This window comes from Euprymna scolopes, chromosome 13 (genome assembly GCF_053919585.1).
Source record: "Euprymna scolopes isolate OS-2025 chromosome 13, ASM5391958v1, whole genome shotgun sequence".
NCBI lineage: Eukaryota > Metazoa > Mollusca > Cephalopoda > Sepiida > Sepiolidae > Euprymna > Euprymna scolopes.
The window spans coordinates 97428356-97446682 of NC_136494.1; the positions used below are offsets into that span (position 1 = coordinate 97428356).

Here is an 18327-nt window from a genome sequence, read left to right on the forward strand (position 1 = left end):
TGGTCAGCCGGCCTCACGTGTGGAATAAAATGTTTGCTGTTGTATCACACTTTGGAATGTCACCTTCATGCTAAACGCGCAGATTAAATGCACGCATCTAACGTGTTTTATTCATTTTAGCATTTGTACATCACGTTATAAATTTTCTTTTTGTTTCTCACCTGTTCATATTCTCCCTCGCCGCCATTTGCCTTGGTTTTATCGACTTCTAACGAAGGTCAGCTTTTGTCACCATTTTTGTCAGAAAACAGACAATATTTTTATTTTATTGACGGACGACATTTTTATTACCGGAAAAAAAAAAACAAACAAAAAAAAACAACTGATTCATCAAATACGTGACAAATAATACCATCCAGAATGCATTAATTTCTGGATCCTTCTTTGGTAGTTTTTCTTGCCGTCAAACATTATCTTCTCATTAACAGACAATAACACCATTGATTCCCCAACTTAAAAAAATATATATTACACATTTATGAGCAACAAAACTTTAGAAACGGAAAGGGATAAAAGTGCAGACATTATATCGGCGCCTTTTAATGAAACAGCAGGACAATTTTCTTTGTATACACGAAAGGAACAATAAAACCCGCCACGAAATGAGTGCAAGTCACGTCTTTAGACAATTCGACATTTTTTACAAAGCCTCGATAGTCTAGTCAAATCTACTATTTCAGTTATATATCCTTTCATCATCTTTTCGGAGATGTTGTCAAATGGTTCAGGATTCTGCCATAAGGTAAGACAATAAATTATTACATTTAACTGCCATGAATTGTATAAATTACACACACACACACACACACAATATTTATTGACCAATCAAAAATTTAAACAAAGAATTATTATAAACAAAAATCCTTAACCCAAGGATTTTCAAGGGTAGACTTATTTCATCAAAGAATTAACATTAGTAAAAATGTATAATTGATTAAGATAAACTTGAAAATATATAAATAACATTTTTTGTGAACTCAAAGGAATTTTCAATACAATTAAATAGAATAAAATAGTGAAAGTAAAAGATAAAATAATTAATCGATTGATTAATCAATCAAATGAATTGTATTCTGTGTAGTCCAAAAGGAAGAATCTGAAATTCGAAGTCTAAATAGATTATATTAAAATCCAAAACGCCAGTTAAATGTGAACATATCAAATAATCAAGATCCCAACGGAAGAAAATACCATCCGAGGTGTGAGTTGATTAGTAAAGTCAAAAAAGTTAATTAGATTTGGAAATAGTCAATCAAGTTGTATTCCATATATCTAAAATGAAGCATCTACAATCCTATGTGTTAACGTATTGTATTCGTCCAAAATGTTAATCTATATATATAAAAGCGAAAATATATGTATGTATGTATGTATGTATGTATGTATGTATGTGTGTTCGCTTTTTCTGTATGTCTACAAAAGGCTATTTTCAGAGAAGCGGTCGGTCGGTTCACAACTTTTTAAAACTTTTTATATCACATATAAATCGTAATATCTCAGAGTTAACAACGAAGCTCGCCGGTCTATTTAATTTGCTCGATTTCGGGAAGATAAATATTCAACATTTGTCGCTCGCCGCATGTGGGTTAGTCTTTTTCCTATAACATCTTGGGAAAATAAATAAAAAAGCGTTCCGCAGTAAATGAAATACTATCCCGCAGTCAAACTTGACCCCATTAACTCATTAAAACAAGCACCTGCCAAATCCAAGTAATTAAATAAATTCAAACGTGTTTCCGTTAGCATCTTGCGGTGGGGCAATGGTTAACGTTGCACGTTTTTTTTTTTTTTTTTTCACACTTTAATTTACAACTTTGCCTCAACGGTTCAGGTTCGATCCTCATACTTACTTTTTTTTTAAACACCGGAGTTTCCACACACACCTCCAAACACCCGGACAACGCCGGGTACCCCTCGCTAGTCTATTATGTAAAGGGCGAAATGGGCACGAGCGTTTTTGTATGTCCGCGAAAGGCTTTTTGCATCAGGTTTCTCACGCCGTTTAGATTCCGCAAGAAGTTTCCGCATACTTCTCAGATCGTAATATCTCACATTCGCAAACGGACATCTTTTTTCCTTCTTTTTTTTCTTTTTTTTCTTTTGATCGAGTTAAAAAAAATTCCCACCGTGCCGTCGTCTGCATTGTTTGTTTGTCTTTTTCGTATAAATAAAGCGAAACTATTCGCATGCAAACGCCTGGCCTTCGGGCCGGGTAGTATCTGTTATGTAATTGGTTCTTGGTGAATGTAGGGGGACACCCTACATACTGAGACAATTACTATTTGGATGCTTTTTGGTTCACCCAGGCTGCCTACTATTGTTTGATTCCCTTCCCCCGCCACTAACATTTTTTAAGACCTCTCCACATGGTCTGCGAATGTTGTTTTGATCGCCCCCCCCCCCGCTATTACCACTTTTTTTTAAACACCTCTCTCCACTCAAGGTTCCTTACTAAACGACCTAGACACACCTGGGAAAAAATTGGCTAAAAAACATTAATATCTTCCCCTTCAACTAGGCACTTTTCTACAGGCGGGGCACTTTTTCGCCGATATTTTTGAAAGTTATCCTCTCCTTTAGATTGTCTAGCCTTAATTTAAAAAAAAATGCCACTTCCGGTTTGGAGGTGGTCGTAGCAGCATGGACGTCAGGTTTTTTCCCCGTTCTTTTCCTCCTTTGCGGTACGGGTTCGAGCCTGCTTTCCTACTACCACTTTTTTTTTCTCAACAGACACATCCAAACACCCGGGCAACGCCGGGCTGAAATGCTAGTATATGTATAAAAGTGAAAGTGTCTGTGTGTCTGTGTATCTGTGTGTCTGTGTACATTTCCCTACGCAATAACTCTGTCAATTTTTAGTCTACAGACTCGAAATTTGATATACAGGGCACTAAGATTTGGGAAATCGATGTGATCGGTTTTTGGCCAGAAATTTGGGGATTAAGGGGTCAAAGTTCAACGATTTGACCTTTGAGAACTCTACCAAACTCTTCCGACAATTTTGGGTCTAAACACTTGAAATTTTAGATACAGGTTCCTTGAACATGGATATAACTTAATAATCTGATTTGAGCCCAAAACAATAAATGTTAAAGGGAATAAAAATTTTAAAAAGTAACCCTTTTTTTTTGCTCAGCATACACCTCCAAATATCCGGGCAACGCCAGGCACCCATGCTAGTATATCTATAAAAGCGAAATGGTTTGTGTCTGTGTATGTACATTTCCCTACCAAACTACTGTGTCAATTTTCATTCTACAGATTCGAGATTTGACATAAGGGGCATTGAGATTTCGAAAGACCTTTTTTATTGGTTTTCGGTCAGAAATTTGGCTGTCAAGGGCTTAAAGTTCAATGATTTGACCTTTGAAACTCTACCGAACTCTTTCGCCAATTTTGGGTCCAAACACTTAAATTTTTAGATGTAGATTATTTGGACATGGATCAAACATTTTAAGTTGATTTGAACCCAAAACAATAAAGATTAAGGGGTCAAAATTGGGGTCAAAGTTAAAAAAATTACCTCTGTGGTCTTTACCAAATTACTCAATTTTTTTCTAAACATTTGAAATTTTACATAAAGTGTATACAGACATGGGCTAGCCTTTTAATCGCTTTTTTAGCCGAAAATTTAACTGTCAAATGGTGAAAATTCTAAAGATTTGATCTTTGTTCTCTCTAGCAAACTATTAAGCCAATTTTGGGTTTAAACTTTCGAAATTTTACATAAAGTGTATTCAGACATGCAGCAAGCTTTTCAATCAGTTTCTGGACGACATTTTAGCTGCCAAGAGGTCAAAGTTGAAAGAGTTGATCCCTGCAGACTCTACCAAACAATTCGGCGAAATTTGGGTCTAAACACTTGAAATTTTAGATGTAGGTTACCTGGACATGAGTCAAAATTTTTAATATATATATATATATGCACATAAAGTTATGAACAGTACATAGGGCCTGCTAATAATGAAAATAAGATGAAAAATAACATTAAAAAATCACAAAACTATAAGATTTAAAGATCAACTCGATAAAAACCTTTGGATATGCATATCAATAAAAACACATAAACAGCAACATGTCTCAAAATATATGTGGGCGTAAGCGGCATAGGTTGTAAAGTAGACAAACCGAAAGTAAAACAGTTTTAGATACAAACGTCTAGTTAAAAAAATATAGGTCAACGATAAATAACTATTATGCAAGTTGAATCCAATTTAAACGACTTAGCTCGTTAAACATTATTTTGGGTGAAGATTTAAATTCCATGTTAATTTATCGGTGAAAAAAACGAATTAAAAAAATATATATAATAATATATTACTGAAATTTATTATGGTGATAATAATTATTGCAATCAATAGTAACACAATAATAATAATAATAATAATAATAATAATAATAATAATAATAATAATAAGAAGAAGAAGAAGAAGAAGAAGAAGAAGAAGAAAAAGAAGAAGAAAAAGAACGAATATAATAGTAATGATAAAATAAAAAATATGATGATAATGACAATAATAATTAATAAATTTTAAAGGATATTCAAAAGAAATTAAAATATTTAACAATTTATATAACAAATAAATCCTACAACCAACATTTATCAAGTATATATTGTCACAGAGTCCATACAGATTTAAGTTTATGTAATATAAAGGTACATGTAATTTATAATTTAAAGTGCACGTGGTAATTATTATAAAATTTAATTATACATATTTCAGAATTAGAGTAAAGAAATTACAAATCACGGTTAAAACTTTCTGGAAGTATTGGTAATAATCGATACTTTTGAGATAAAGTGAAAGAAAGAGAATATTCGAAGAAAATGCTTAGCAATCTCAGCCAATAATCAAGATGTAAGGATTAAAATTTTAAATTATAGATTTAAAAATTACAATTAAAGTTAAACTATATTTAGTGTAACAAGGTTTCTAAACTCATAATAAAAACGACGCATAAATACCACACGCATAAATTTAAACATTCACAGGTATATAATGTAGACATACTATCCAATATAGATGATATAATATTAATCAAAATGAGCTATAAAATAATAATACATAAGAATATACAAAAATAACATCATTAAAATTAACACTATTAAAAATAACATGGAAAAATAACATAATTAAAAATTACACCATTAAAAAATATCATCATTAAAAAGAGGGTAACAAATAAATATCTAAAACATATAAGCTTACAAAACAAACAACAGAGCAATAAAAGTTGAGTAAAAAATAAAGACAGTTGTAAATAATAAAAATTTGAAAAAAAGTTAGAAATGAATGTATGAAAATGCAATAAAGATAGTGTAGTTAGAAGTTAAGTAGATTTACTAGTTTGTGGAAAATTCATTAATTAGGAATAAAATTAAAGTAGTACAGGAACTATATAAGATTAGACTTTTCCAGTGATAAATTAAGGGTAAGTAGATGGCTTCGTATGCGTGATTTATAATATTTATAATTAATTGTCTTTTAAGAGCCTATCCCTATCCTTAAATTTTGTGATAAACAGGTTTTCATTCAGGCAAAGAAAGCAGGGTGAAATTTAATCTCTCTCCCTCTCTCGCTTTACCTACCCTCCCTGTCTCTCTCTCTCTCTCTCTCTCTCTCTCTCTCTCTCTCTGTATATATATATATATATATATATATTAAGAAGGAAACATCTTCATTATATTGAGATAATAAAAAGTTCAATATAATAGATCGATTAAAATAAAAATTGAATAATTTACAATACTTATTAATCCATCAAAATTAAAACAAATAATTATAAAAAAGAAAACCCTAAACCCATAGGTTTTCTAAAGATAGACTCTTTTCATCAGAGAATAAACATTAGTAATATATATATATATATATATATATATATATATATATATATATATATATATATATATATATATATAATTGAATAACTGGATATTTCATGTCTCTTAATTCGCGTTTGCACACTTTCCAACTTATCGATTTTCTTCTGGAAAGAACTGGATGATGTAGTCATTATATTTTCTATAAGTATTTTTACACATACGAACGCACACACACACGCACACACATATGTATATATTATTATTATTATTATTATTATTATTATTATTATTATTATTATTAAAACGACTCTCATAGGATGAAGTAAAAATTATAAACAGAGAAGAACGGTGGAGAGTAAGAGTAAAATGACTTAAAGAAGTAGCGCATGTGCTAGGTAACGATCACTTAGTAAGTAGACCTAGCATAGAAGTTAATACAATATAAGAGCCATTAATTATAAATAATAAATAACGTTACAGTTAATATATATACACGTTTTATTTTTTATTACCGTATCTTTCTGTTAAGTTACATTATTGTTTCAGATACCCGGCCGTTTTTTTTTTTGGCCGTCCGTAGCTTCCTCAGACTTTTACAGAAAACTTTCTGTAATTATACTTTTACAGAAAACTTTCTGTAAAAGTCCGAGGAAGCTAGGGACGACCGAAAAAAAAACGGCCGTGTAGCTGAAACAATAATGTAACTTAACAGAAAGATACGGTAATAAAAAATAAAACGCATGTTTGCTCTACAACAGTATTGAGCACTTTCTTCAGTTTTTATTAATTACCATTTCTTATATATATATATATATATATATATATATATATATATATATATATATATATATATATAATGTCATATTGTACTAATAATTACTGATCTATAGTGATAAGTAGTAAAATTGTACATTTAAAAACAAGAATAAGTTAATGACTCCCAGAATTAATACTAGCATTTTTCGCAAGATAATGTACTTGGTAATATTCAGTTGTAAGTGACATTCTTTTGGAGGCTAATGGTTTAATCATTACTGCGCGGGATACTCGAAATACAACTGCGAATCATTTAGTATTTCTACCCGGTCAAGGCTGCCGGAACGAGAGCATCTTGTTCGCGTGGATTAAATAAAGGGTTCTATTCAAAATTCAGTAATATTCCTGAATTAAATAGAAAATTCACGAGTTCGACAAGATACAATTGAAGAAGGTCGGAAGTTATATCGGCATATAACATAACACTTTCAAGATAACATTAGTCCGAATAACCTAAAACATAAGAAACAACTCTTCTTTCATCTTGAACGTTCTTGATTTCTTCGAATGCTCATTCGTTTCCTAGCACTTTATTTTGCGTAGTCTTAACGAATTGCCAACAAAATATGAATTACTTTTGTATGGATATGCTATGCTATTCTGTCTAATTTTTTCTGGTCGTCCATGTATATTAGGTGGTTCATTTTTTCCTCTGTATTAGAGAACTTGTATCCTTGTATCCAGCTTGACACTTTCTCGGTATATTGTTCAGGGGTGTCATGGCTATAAACGGCAATGGTGATAATGAATCTCCTTGGAAGATGCCTCTTTGTATGTTAATTTCTGTTATGTGTTGTTCTTCAGCTGTTAATTTCAGTCTCCATGTTCTCATTGCGTTTTCTAATACGTTGATGACTCTGCTTGGTATTTTATACATTTTTAAAAGATTCTATTATTCATGTTTGTAGTCGATCTATGCCATGGCTACATTTCTGATAGCGACCGTTGATTTTCTCTGAAATGTTAGCGAAAGTATACCTTTATTATATTCCAGAACTCTATGTATCCTTTTACAAAAGATCTGAATAGTATCACCTCTTCTATGGCCATTCAAAAAGATTTCGTGTTGCACCAACCGAGGATAGTATCGCCAAATTTAAAAGTGGGAGGTCTCATATTATAGGATTTTCGGCAATTTTAGTTTTCTTAGTGTCGTGTAATTTCCTTTCGATATTTTTGCTCTATTTCTATTCCAACTTACCTATGTTTGTCCCACCACTTGTTAATGTGCTTTGTTGTGGGCTGGTATATAAACAACGTCTCTTTAACAAATTCACTTTAACGCTATATATACAGTGTGTGACGTTTAGTGGTTAAAATATTCTTCTATTGTTGTATGTGTGAGTGCTTCACATATAATAAAACAGTTCATTAACATCAGGCTGTATAGTGCACGGGCAAATAAGATACCTTTCTCCGTTGTGTCTTCGTATCTTCTCATTATTCAAGAAAGAAAACAAAACATCAATAGATTATATATTTGATATTATTTTTGGCTTCCCATCGGAGCTGCAAGACGCTGTAATTTCTACAGTATGATAAAGTCGCCTTTCGCCCAGCTTCCAAAACGCAGAGACGATATCTTTCGTGTTAACTTGCCTGACTTTTCTAGTCTTTTTCCAAACTCGAACTAAACGCATTACGTGCATTGCCAAGCTATCTCGTTACGTCATTAACTTCACATGACCAAGACACAAATCGGATGACCTACCTCCGTCACGTATTTTGTTCATGTTCACACATTTTTCACCAAGTTAACATTTTTGCAAAATATTTTAACATAAATAATTTTATCTGTAAATATTTATTTCACTTTGATAACATTTATTCTGAGATTTTACTTTTACAAATAACAATAACAATCATAATAATAATTGTCCAGCTAAGTTGGCACATAGATAACACATAGATATTCGAGTGTTCAGACTTCTATCTTTCAAATATGTTGAGTTCGTAAAGCAGTGAAGAACACTAATCTCCGCCCCACAATTGATCAGTTATCTATGTTATATCTTTCTTGTTACTCTTGATCCTACTGGGTTCCAAAACAAGAATTCATCTAGTTTGTTGGAATATCCAGCTAATGCTGTTACTTGAGGTAACATCACTTAACGTCATTTTGTTTATGTTCTAATGTTCTTTTCCACCAAATTAACATTTTTGTTTGTGCTAGTTATGAAAACTAACACTCTTTTCTATTAAAACATTTTAAAATTAATAATTTTATCTTAATATTTATTTCGCTATAATAACATTTTTTTTCTTGCATTCTACTTCTACAAATATTAATAACGATCAGAGTAATAATAGTTCAGCTAACTTGGCGTTGCTCGGTCAATATCTAATATTGGTTTCCACACTCGAGGATTTCTATTGATATTTCGTAGCTATTCTAAGGACAATGTGTTATTTTAAAGGTTATAGTCATAACCTCTGACCCGGTTTAGACGGGTATATTAGCTAATTAGAAAAATGAAGGTGTGTGTTTTAATTTTCTCACGATATCATTTTTATGCGCGCCAAGTAAACTCGTAAATTTGCCGACATGCAGCCAATTTGAACAAATAAAGAATTAGGACTAAGAAAGCAAAATCAATAAAATAAAGTAAAAAAGATACTTGGCTGCTCGGATTCAGCCAAGGCAGGAATGTCACATTTAAATGAACGGAATGATTTACTTGTATAACTCGCTTTCTCACGTGATCTCTTGTTAACGATCATAGAAACTGGCAACGAATAGTGAAACAGTAAAAAAGAGTAATCTTATATGAGCGACACAAGCAATACAATGTGAAAAAAAAAATAGAAAAAAAAGAAAAGGATATGTTATATCGTGAATTTCAATATAAGCAAAATAATAATTCGAGGAGGAATAATTATACGAACATAGACCGGGATTAACACATTAAGTTTATTGTACAAATGTAACAGAGCGCGGACGTGCGTATGCAAATGTATGCGAAATGACGTCACTGTAAAAAAAAATAATGATTATAAAAAGGAAATCGAGACGATCACATTAGAGATGGGGTGACATATCATCGTAACAAGAAGTCACGCGTGGCGGAAGAATAAAAAAATTAAATATCGATGTTACGAAAAAAAGGAGTCAAGTTATTTTTTTTTTTTGTCTTTGTTTCCTTTACAGCGTGTTGGTTCCGTAAATATTACAAAACAATAATAAATTTTAACCAAGAATATATATATATATATATATATATATATATATATATATATATATATATATATATATATATATATATGAGAGACAGAAAGAGAGAAAGAGAGAGAGAGAGAGAGAGCAATTGCTCCGTCTTAACAGACGTTAGCCATCTCAATGCTCATGACCATCCTCACCACAGTTACTGGGTGAATCGTCAGTGACACACAAGCCACGTCCATGGTCCCGAAGGTGATTTTTCAGGCCAGCGGTCGACTTGCACGTCCGTGGCAGACAAGATTGACTGTTGAAACATGTTTTACTTCCTTCATTTTCTTGCTCTCTTCTCTCTCTCTCTCTCTCTGCCCACAACAAACACACACACCCACACCCACACCCACATACATACATATATATTGTTGTTTTTTCAAGCGATACATATGGTTAATATTGGCTCCGCCTCGAAGCTCATTTTTTTATTTACTTAGAAAGTCGCCCTTTTTAATTTGTTTGGACGTATATAACATTTTTATTTATTTATTATTTTTAAAACAGTAATCTACGTACACGCGTGTTTCAAAGTCGTTACCTCTCGTCAGCGTAGTTCAACTTTTTCTAGGGATCGAACCTCAGACCAATATATATATATAGATGTTGTTTGTTTTTGTTTTACCGATATGTTTTGAATGGATTCAATTATTTACGGAAGTACATTTTTACCTAAATGCGAATTGGGAATAATTTTCCCTTTAGCCAATTTAGTACCCCCACATGGGGAGCGGTATATATATTATTTTTAAAATATAATTATCCACTTATACGTGTTTTGTCGCCCACGACTCATCAGAGTGGCTGAATCTAGCGAGATTCGAAATTGGGACCCCACGGTAATGACCACTCACCCATCCCGCAAACTGTTTGGATATATCGCGATTTACTTTGATGTTGTTTGTTTTTGTTTTAGCGATATGTTTTGAATGAATTCACTTATTTACGAAAATGCATTTTTACCTAAATACGAATATATATATATATATATATATATATATATATATATATATATATATATATATATATATATATATATATATATATATTAGGGGGCAGGATATCAAAAACTTGTTCACATTAGACTTGAAGACAACCATGTTGTAGTCAGCTGGAAAGCAGTTCAGTGGAACAAAGTTTAACAGGTAGGCAGTTCTAGTATAAAAGCTTTGTTCATGGAATTTGCGTTTAGATTTGGGAACTCGTAAAGAGTAGGGTTACTTGTTGGTAGCAGTCGAAGTTAGCGGGAGAGACCATTTAATGAAGCTCAGACGAATACTTGTGGCAAAAATAACGGTAAAGTAGAGACAGGCTCTCGACGAAAGGAAAGAGGTTGCAGGGAGGAGAAAAGGGCAGCGTCCACCAGGTTTCAGAGATAGTTTTGAACTCTGTCAAGGAAGGATAGGTACTGGGCAGCTCCTTGTCAGATATAGCAAGAATACTTCATTTTAGGGAGTATTCGACTAATATACATGTAGTGGATTGCGTTTGGAGTGAGATACCTTCTGGGCCGGTAGAAAGACGCGACCATTTTTTACGGTGACCTTGACAACAGATTTGATGTGGATCTTCCATTTCAGGTGAGGGGTGAAGGTCAGTCTCCAAAGCTTGTCGAAGCAGGGTGTTTCTTTGAGAGCCAATCATATCAATTGTGGCCATGTGGGAATCAGAGCGTTGGTGGTGTAAAGATAGAAGACTTGAAGTCTGCACTACAGTTTTAAGATATCATGCAATATTCAGAAATATGTTAATAAAACTCCTTTGTACATTCGAACACTTGAAACAATACTAACAAAAACAACAATAATAGCAGCAAACAATACATGGATAAAACCCTCAGAATTTCATTATCTTCCGCCGACATTATCTACTTAGAGAGATACTTATTCGAGGAAGAGATGCATTATAGAGAGATATATCAATAGGTATGTTTATTCGAATGAGTATACACTAAAATAAAGCCTGGCAATGTTAGGTAAAAGTCGGTTGACTGGAGTCGCATGAAAAAAAAAAAGAAAAAGAAAACACTAGTTTATTCATCTGCTGAAGCAATAAAGTTAAGTAAGAAATATTTCCTGGCAAATTAAAAGAAACGTAAATTTGTAAAAAATAAAACTACTTTCTCATGTACATAACTGAAATTGACGATGTCATGTTTCCAGTCATAAAATTTCTGTGAATTAATGGCGTTCGAGGCGAAACAGAAAGTTTGCTTTCTTTCTCCGTTTTCATTTTCTGTGTTGCTGGTTCCATCGATAACAGAAGTTTGCTAACGTAAGTTTTTATCACAACAAACATCGTTACGGGGATGACCCAGTGAAATTAAGCCATGGAAAACGACGTAAAATGCCAGAAAATCCCCCAAAGAAAAAAGGTCGTTATCCACTAAAGTTGTTTAAGTTTACGTAAGAAATCACCGGAGAAATATTGCCGATTATTACCAATGAATGTCGATTATAACCAATGTATGTTGATTATTAGCGATGAATGTCGATTATTACCGATGAATGCCGATTATTACCGAATGTCGATTATTACCGGTGAATAATTAACGATGGATCGATTACCAATATTACCGGTGAATGTGTATTATTACCGATGAATGTTGATTATTACCAGTGAATGTCGATTATTACCAATGAATATCGATTATTACCGGTAAATTCGATTATTACCAATGTCGATTATTACCGATGAAGGCCGATTATTTCCAATAAATGTCGATTATCACCGATGATTATTACCGATGAATGTCGATCATTACCGTTGAATGCCAATTATTATCGATGAATGTCGATTATTACCGATGTTCATTATTAATGATTATTACTGATGGATGTCGATTATTACCGATGAATGCCGTTTATTAACAATGAATGCCTATTATTACCGGTGAATGTCTATTATTGCCGGTGAATGCCTGTGCGAATGTCATATTTTGTTCTGTATCAATTATTCGTAAGCAAACTACATGCAAAGTAAAAAATATATAAATATATAAAAATTATAATTTAATTCAATTACTTGAAAAAGCAGTTACAACTGAAACACTGTTGTTAGGCATAATGGGTTGTAATGTGGGTTACATTTAGTTTAATTTAGTTTTATGCAAAGGTGGTAAAGGGAATAGAAATCCTTTGTAAACATTCAGATACTACCGATTTTTGTGAAATTTTAACAAAAGGTATTAAACATAAATTAATAAATATTCTCCAATTTTCAGTTATTTTTAGTATCTTAAAAGATTTTACCTCTAACTTGAGAATACAAATAAATCATATTTATAATGAATATCATTTATAGTTATAGTCAGGCCCGTGGCGCAGTGGATACAGGCGTTGAGTTTCTAAAGTTCCTGGTGAGAATTCTCTTAAGATTCTGCCTAAGCAGGCCACACTATTAGTTGGCCAAAACGTGTTGAGACAACAACAACTATGGAAGGCAGTGATTGCTGGGGATACAGTTACAAGACTCATCATTTGTATCCTGTTGTGGATAATAACAATAATATGAAGATGAGGATAATAGTTCGAAAAAACAAAGAATGAATGCACAAATTATGAAGCCTCGTCGCAAAAGATTCCAAAACCAAATAAAAAAAACATTAGCCATCAATTACACAAGATTTCTTGAATTTCTAGTTCTTCTTAAGACCTCTTAAGCTTAAGATCTAAATTTCATACGTTTTCTAAAATCCAATCCATGTAATAGAACTTGATCAAAATTGGAATAAAGATTCTAGAAACAAGGATAGGATTGTATTTTAATGCTCGTGAAACAAAAGTGGTGTATAGCTGTTCTGTTTTACCTATCCTGGGACGAGTTTTTGCCTACCTGATAATAATTCTCATGGAAATGTAATGATTAATTCGGTTTCATCCTCAGAAGACGTCAACATTCCCGTCATCAAATTATATGTATTATCTCACACGTCACACACAAAATGAATATTGTTATTGTTAACTATTCTCCACTTCCATCACCCAGACTCACAAAGGATTTCTCTTCCAGCAATTCTTCTTAACTCAGTGTCGCTAGATATTATTCTTATTACGTTGGAATTTATTTCAACGAAAAATAAATAACAACTTTCGACTCGCGATATTAAAAAGCAAAAAGCTAAACAAAAATGTGATATGTTGGATTGGATTAAATTGTTTGAATCGAGCAAAGCTTGATTTTTTTCAAAGCAAGTTAAATGTATATAAAATTATTGAGAGGCAAAATGCAAAATTAAGTTCTTTCCTATATATATATATATATATATATATATATATATATATATATATATATATGAGCAAACAGTTAATAAAATATGTTAAAAAACACTTAATCAAATTAAATATGTTTTTAACTCATTTCAAAGTGTTTTTTTATCATATTTTATTAACTGTTTGCTCATATTATAAGCTCTATTTCTTATTTGGTTTATCGAGCTTTTTTATCTGGCTGAGATAATTTTATCAATATTAATTCTTTAATATTTATAACTTACTTTAATTTTACCACCTTGGATCATTTTGGTAAATTCAATTGTAATTTTCACTTTATATATATATATATATATATATATATATATATATATATATATATATATATATATATATATATACTAGCGGCTCAGCCCAGCTTTGCTCGGGCCCTATGTACTATTCATAACTTGTGCATATGTACATGTATATTAAAAAGTTTGACTCATATCCTGATAACCTACATCTGAAATTTAAAGTATTTAGACCCAAAATTGGCGGAGGAATTTGGTAGAGTCTGCAAATGGTCAACTCTTTCAACTTTGACCTCTTGCCAGCCAAATTTTCGCCCAGAAACTGATTAAAAAGCTTGCTGCATGTCTGAATATCCTTTATGTAAAATTTCAAATATTTAGACCCATAATTGGCTAAATAGTTTGCTAGAGACCGAAAAGGTAAAATCTTTTGAATTTTGACCCCTTGGTCGCCGAATTTTTTTTACCAAAAACTGATTAACAAGCTTTCCTATGTCTGAATACACTTTATGTAAAATTTCAAATGTTTAGACCAAAAATTGGCTGAGTAATTTGGTAGATACCGCAGAGGTCATTTTTTAAACTTTGACCCCAATTTTGATCCTTTAACATTTATTGTTTTGGATTCAAATCAAATTAAAAAGTTTGATCCATGTCCAAGTAACCAACATCTAAAATGTCAAGTGTTTAGGCCCAAAATTGACGGAGGAGTTTAGTAGAGTTTTCAAAGCTCAAATCATATTAACTTTGACCCCTTGACAACCAAATTTCTGGCCGAAAAATCGATTAAAGAAATCTCAATACCCCTTATGTCAAGTCTCTAGTCTGTAAATTGAAAATTCACAGAGTAGTTTGGTAGGGAAATGTACACACACAGATACACACATAGACTATTTTGCTTTTATATATATACTAGAAGTTCAGCTCGGCTTTGCTCGGTCCTTATGTACTTTTCATAACTTTATGTGCATATATATATATATAAGTTTAATCAACCTACATCTAAAATTGTAACATACATCTAAAATTTCAAGTGTTTAGATGAAAAATTGGCGGAGTTAGTAGAGTTTTCAAAGATCAAATGCATGAAATTTTATCCCTTGCCAGACAAATTTCTGTTCGAAAACCGATTTAAAAGATTTTCTCAATCAACGCTCTGATCCCCAGCTGGCATCAATTGTGATGGATGGCTCTCGTCTGGGTGAGGCCCCGGGTTTGACAAGCTTCTGGGTTTGACCTTTACTCCTGATCTGAAATGGAACACGTACATCAAGTCTGTTGCCAAGGTCGCAGGAAAGATGGTGGGATCCTTCTACCGCTCACGAAGATATCTCACTACTGATGCAATTCTCAATCTATATAAAAGCCAAGTACGGCCAAGGATGGAATACTGTTGCCATATCTGGGCAGGAGCTGCCAAAAACAGCCTATCATGCCTTGACAGAGTACAAAATAGACTTCGTGGTTTAGTGGGGGATGCCCTTTTCTCTACCCTGCAACCCCTCTCCCACAGAAGAGACGTTGCGAGCCTATCCTTGTTTTATCGTTATTTTCATGGCAGGTGCTCGTCTGAACTCCAATCCCTGGTCCCCCCTCGCCAAACTTTCACGAAAAACACCCGTCTAGCTGAATCCACTGTGAAAAATTTCCCCCACTCTATATCTGTGCCTAAATCAAAACGCGGATTTCATTAGCAAAGCTTCTTTCTTAGAACTGCACGCCTGTGGAACTCTGTTCCGTCTGCCTGCTTCCCTCCGGACTACAACTTGGATGTCTTCAAGTCTAATGTTAACAAATTCCTAATGAACCGCCCCCCTAATTAAACACTTCATAAAATCTCCTCACTAACGTGATGTACTTGCAATAACCCTTATCCCTGAGTGGCTTCCGGGCCTTGATAAGTGGTGATCACTGTGTAAAAAAAAAAAAAAAAAAAAAATCTCAATATCCCTTATGTCAAATTTCGAATCTGACAGAGTAGTTTAATAGGGAAATGTACACATACAGACAATTTCACTGAAATATATATATATATATATATATATATATATATATATATATATATATATATATATATATATATATATATCGTCTCCAACTACGGGTTTAATCGTATTATCGTCAAAGGTGATATTCCGTTTTGTTTAGATCAATCTATTTATTCGAAGTATTCCTTCATTTGTTTATTACTTCCTATCGTTAATATATATATATATATATATATATATATATATATATATAGTCGTGCACATACGACTGTTGCGCTGTATCACAACACTTCAGTGTAACCAGACTAGCATTATCCCAAACAAGGGATCTGCCCTACAACCATCTATAGTTTGCGAAAATTCAGATGACTTCAACCATCTATAATTTGCGAAAATTCAGATGACTTCGATTTTTATGAAATTTTAACAATAGGTATTAAACATCAATTAATTAATATTCCCCAAATTTCAGTGTTTTTAGTATTTTAAAGGATTTTGAAGTGGATAATTCGGTAATAATCTCTCAAGTAAGAATTTAATTAATCCAGATTTATAATGAATATCATTCATAGTTCTAGTCAAGGGCCGTGGTGCAATGGATACATGCGTTTACTTCTTACGAAGGAAAAACAATATCTTTCAAAAGTACTAAAAACGAGCTTAATAGCAAGTGCTTTTATAAGTAAACTTATTAGTAAAATGTTTCGATATATATATATATATATATATATATATATATATATATATATATATATATATATATATATATATATTTTCAAATATATTGATAAAGGCCGTTGATATTCGCAGCCGGCTGCGGCTATTCTAAAATGCTATTCGCAGCCGGTCGCATCAGCTGACCGGAAGTGACGTCAGACAAATCTTAAGTAAATTCTTGGCTAGAATTGTAAAAATAATTTGTTTTCTTTTGTAATAGAATTTAACAATTTCTTTCATTTCGAGCTGCTTTTTTCTCCCGTTTATTTTTGTTTTCTACAATTAATAAACCAGTTTACAAGTAAAAAATAAGTTGTTTTAATTTTTAATTACCAACACAGTGGCGAATTTAATTTTTCTCTCTCCCATTTTTTATTTTGAGCGGAGAATTTAACATGTCTTTTCATTTTAATTATTTGTTTTAGTTTTTCAGCGGAGAATTTGGGGTACTCATGCAGAGAACGGCATGGGCGTGGCTTATCACTTGCTCAGTTGCGAAATATTTTTGTTTTTAGTAAATAATTTGTGTTTTTTGGCAAAGTTTATTTTTAATAAAATTAGCGTATTTACTGATATTTTTGAACCGCGATATTACCATTCTTTCATAACACCGATCACTTTAGTCCTGCCTTCTTACACAGGTTTTCGGGTCGCTGACAACGAATCTGATAATCAACCCCACAGCAAATTTACCGTTTAGATGGTATTAACCCCTGGAGACTGGCTCTACCTGTCGCCATTTTACAGGCTTCGTTGCCCGCCCGCTAGGTGTATCAGAATTTTAGGCGGAATTTTTGACACCCCCAACAAAAAACTGCGAATAAAATATATAAAACTCGTAATTTCTGTTTTTAAAGTGGGTTGTTTATTTTCCTTATGAAATATACTTCCAAAATAAACTATTACAGTCGTTTAAAACATAATAGAAGTATTATTTTTTATTTTTTAAAAACAATGTTTACAAAATGTCTAAGCGCGTTTCTCCGATGTTACAAGCAGCCATTTTTTTACGTATACAAATACATTGATTTTTACGAGTTCACTTTTTTAAAAACTTTTTTAACTTTAAAAATCGATCTAAATTTTTCTATTAGTTCAATTTTTACGTAATTTTCAGGTTCAATGTGAAATTTTATGCTCTTTTCAATAAAGTGAATATAAATTTCTGGTAAGGTTTTTTTTTTATAATTTTGAGATCAATACCGTCGACTCGACAACTTCCGGTTTCGCCGCCGGCCGGCTGCGAATAGCATTTTAGAATAGCCGCAGC

At 32.4% G+C, this 18327-nt stretch overlaps 1 protein-coding gene across 2 annotated transcripts in view; it reads left to right on the forward strand.

Moving 5' to 3' along the window:
* LOC145292099 (adhesion G-protein coupled receptor G6-like) overlaps positions 1-18327 on the forward strand; it is a 231992-nt gene that overhangs the window by 22702 nt on the left and 190963 nt on the right. Inside the window, exon 1 of one of the 2 annotated variants that reach the window (XM_080138184.1) lies at positions 303-742. The exons of the other annotated variant lie outside the window; for it this stretch is intronic. Within the exon in view, the coding sequence (XP_079994310.1) occupies positions 720-742 (23 nt within the window). The 5' untranslated portion in view covers positions 303-719. Of the gene's footprint in view, positions 1-302; positions 743-18327 lie in introns of those variants that run through there. 2 annotated transcript variants of the gene reach the window in all.